This window comes from Silene latifolia, chromosome Y (genome assembly GCF_048544455.1).
Source record: "Silene latifolia isolate original U9 population chromosome Y, ASM4854445v1, whole genome shotgun sequence".
NCBI classification, from domain to species: Eukaryota; Viridiplantae; Streptophyta; class Magnoliopsida; order Caryophyllales; family Caryophyllaceae; genus Silene; species Silene latifolia.
Genome location: NC_133538.1, coordinates 381,673,390 through 381,676,316, shown reverse-complemented (window position 1 = coordinate 381,676,316; position 2,927 = coordinate 381,673,390). Strand labels below are relative to the sequence as shown.

Below are 2,927 nucleotides of genomic sequence, written 5' to 3'. Positions count from 1 at the left end.
TTGCTGGCTAGGCCATGGGGATGTTCATCTTGTGGATCATGAGTGGGCCATCTAGTGACACCAAATGGGCAATGGAATGAAGATTTCATACGGTCTTTGTTTGTAGAGGAGCATGCGGAAAGGATTCGGCAATCGGGCTTAGGACGGAGGGGTGAAAGATGAGGTGTATTGGCCATTCTCAAACCATGGGTGTTTTACAGTGAAAAGTGGTTACGGACTCTTTTTCGAGGAGTATATAACCAGCAAGGGGTCCCAAAAGGATTTCACGAGATTGGGTAAGCGTGGTCAGGTGTTTTGTCAAAAGCACCTATGGACTATGCCGGTTCCTAACACTTGGAAGATTCTTATATGGAGGATCGTTACGGGTACGCTATCAGTGGGACGCGAGCTTCAACGAAGAAAAATGGGGGATGATGTTTTCTGTGTTTTATGTGGAACTGAGCATAGTAAGTTGGAGACGGTTGAGCATCTTTTTAGGGATTGTGAAGTCTCGGCTAGGATTTGGGCGGGGTCGGTTCTTAGTATCAGGGTGGAAGGCGCTAAACATCTTACTATGACTGACTGGATTATTGACTGGGTCCAATACCTGGGAAGGCAGGAGGAAGGACGGAGGAGAGTTATTCTATTCATTGCCATTATCTGGGGTCTTTGGACTATTAGAAACAAGATTAAATTTGAAGATCTGGCGATCAACCCTCAGTTGTTGATTGGTATCCTGTTTGATTCTATTAAGGAGAGGGCGCATCTTCTTAGGAATCAGGTAGATAATAAGGGTTCTCTCAAAGAGCCTCGAGGGAGCGTTGGGGACCAGGTTGATCAGCAAAAAACTGATTTACGGAATGGTATCCCTTTTCACATGATCGGACAACCAGGCTTATGCTCACCTCTTCGGGTTAAGGTGGATGCGAGTTGGGATCGTTCCTTTAAGGCGGCTTTTGGATGGGTGGCATATGATGAGATGGGGCGTGAGCGTCTGCGCAGACAGGTGAGTACTAGAGCGGAATCGGCCCTACAGGCAGAGGCCCTCGGCGTCAGGGATGTGGTCTCATGGGCGAGATCCGGAGGGGTACTCCATCTCGACATTTCTTCGGATTGCCTTCATCTGGTCAATGTGATTGCGGATTTGACTAAAACTGATCATCTGATAAAGGACTTACTGGAGGAGATCCGTAGTTCTGCTAGGTTTTTTCACTGTTTGAGTTTTTGTTTTATTCCGAGGTACCTTAATAGTGTGGCACATGGCCTGGCTCGGCAGGCCATAAGATTGTAGAAACTATCTTTACAGTTGTCAAAAAAAAAAAAAAAAAAAAAAAAAAAAAAAAACAATTGTAATAGGACGAATTAGCTTTTTTCGGCAAGATTATTTTGGGAAAAATAACATCGTAGCTCGAATTGGCAGATTATTCATGTAATTAGGTGTATGATTAATGAAAAATATTAGAGACATTTTCATAAAAGAAAGTGTAAGTAAGATGGAAAAAACTGTATCTGAATTGTTATAAAATTTATTAGATTATTTTTGTATTTTTTCACGTTATGTTTCCAAAAAATGAGTGTATCTTTCAATGTAAAACACTGTATCTAGTATGCAATGGATATGTATCTAGTAAGATAAATGAGTGTATATAGCAAGGTAAAGACATATATCTAGTAATCTAAAGAAGTGTATCTAGCTTGTTAGAGATGTGTCTTTAACAAGGTAAAATAGTGTATATAGCAGGGAAAAGAAATGTATCTAACAAAATAAAAGAGTGTATCTACCACTCTAACGGAGTATATTTAGCTGGTTAGAGATGTGTATCTAGCAAGTTAAAATATTGTAACCAGCACTATCTAGTAAGGTAAATGAGTGTATCTAACAAGGTAAAGACTCGTATCTACCAATGTAAAAGAGTGTATCTAGCTGGTCAGTGATATGTATCTAGCAAGGTAATGAAGTGTATCTAGCAAGCTTAAGACCTGCATCTAGCAGTCTAAAGGAGTGTATTTAGCTTGTCATAGATGTGTATCTAGCTTGTCAAAGATATGTATCTAGAAAGATAAAGGAGTGTATCTAACAAGGTAAAAGACTGTATTTAGTAATCTAAATGAGTGTATCTAACATGACCAAAATGTGATGACTATCCTTCTTAACGAGGACGAAAAGTTTATGTTAATTTAACACTTTAACCATAAAATAAGATTTAATTCAGTTTATATCGTTGACTCGTGATACGGTAACAAAATAGACGGGCACATTTCGACTGATACATATATACCTGCATTACTATCCCCCTCCACCAAGCCAGGTTTATGATTTTGATTGCCATGTCGGGTGAACCTTTTGACAACATGATAGGAGTGATTAACTTCAAAAGTAACATAAAAACATGCCATCTAATCTTAGTTTAATGTTACGTTATTTAAAGTTGCAAAGTAAACAATGTTAGTGGGCAGTATGTCCATTATCATTATCATCATCATCATCATCGTGAAGTGGGTACATTTGATCATTTTTCATATCATAGACTTCCTATTAGGGGTGCTCCTTTCGCAAGTTCTAATACCGATTTCATCATCGGTACGAGTATAATATATACTCATGATGACGGTCAAGCATTGCAACCCAACTACAAGTTGAACCCCATTTCCGCCATCAGCTATATCCTCGGAAGATGTAGACGACATCACCATTAACCTCACTCGGCAAGATATGCCTCTCCGTCGCCAACAAATGAATCTTAGCATAAAACTTATGTTTCTGTCTCGAACTATTTCGCAGAAGCACAAAATGCTCTTACCTTTTCGAGGTGCCTTTTTAGTGGTAGAAGTTGGGTCAATTCTACTACACTTGTGTTACAAGGCTTTGCCCCTTGGGATTTACCACCAATATATTTACTGTTCTTGGATTCGGATGAAAGGCTCTCATCTTCTCAAGTTGATTCGTC

The 2,927-nt window shown here is 39.6% G+C and overlaps 1 protein-coding gene across 1 annotated transcript; it reads left to right on the top strand.

Moving 5' to 3' along the window:
- The first annotated feature begins 403 nt into the window (after nucleotides 1–403).
- Nucleotides 404–1,270, top strand: LOC141631956 (uncharacterized). The gene has a single exon (XM_074444557.1). It carries the CDS (start codon nucleotides 404–406, stop codon nucleotides 1,268–1,270), a length of 867 nt encoding a protein of 288 aa, XP_074300658.1.
- The last annotated feature ends 1,657 nt before the right edge of the window (nucleotides 1,271–2,927 follow it).

What these genes read in the sequence shown, in the direction of transcription:
- LOC141631956 (XM_074444557.1), top strand. Translation starts at nt 404, where the DNA reads ATGGGGGATGATGTTTTCTGTGTTTTATGTGGAACTGAGCATAGTAAG.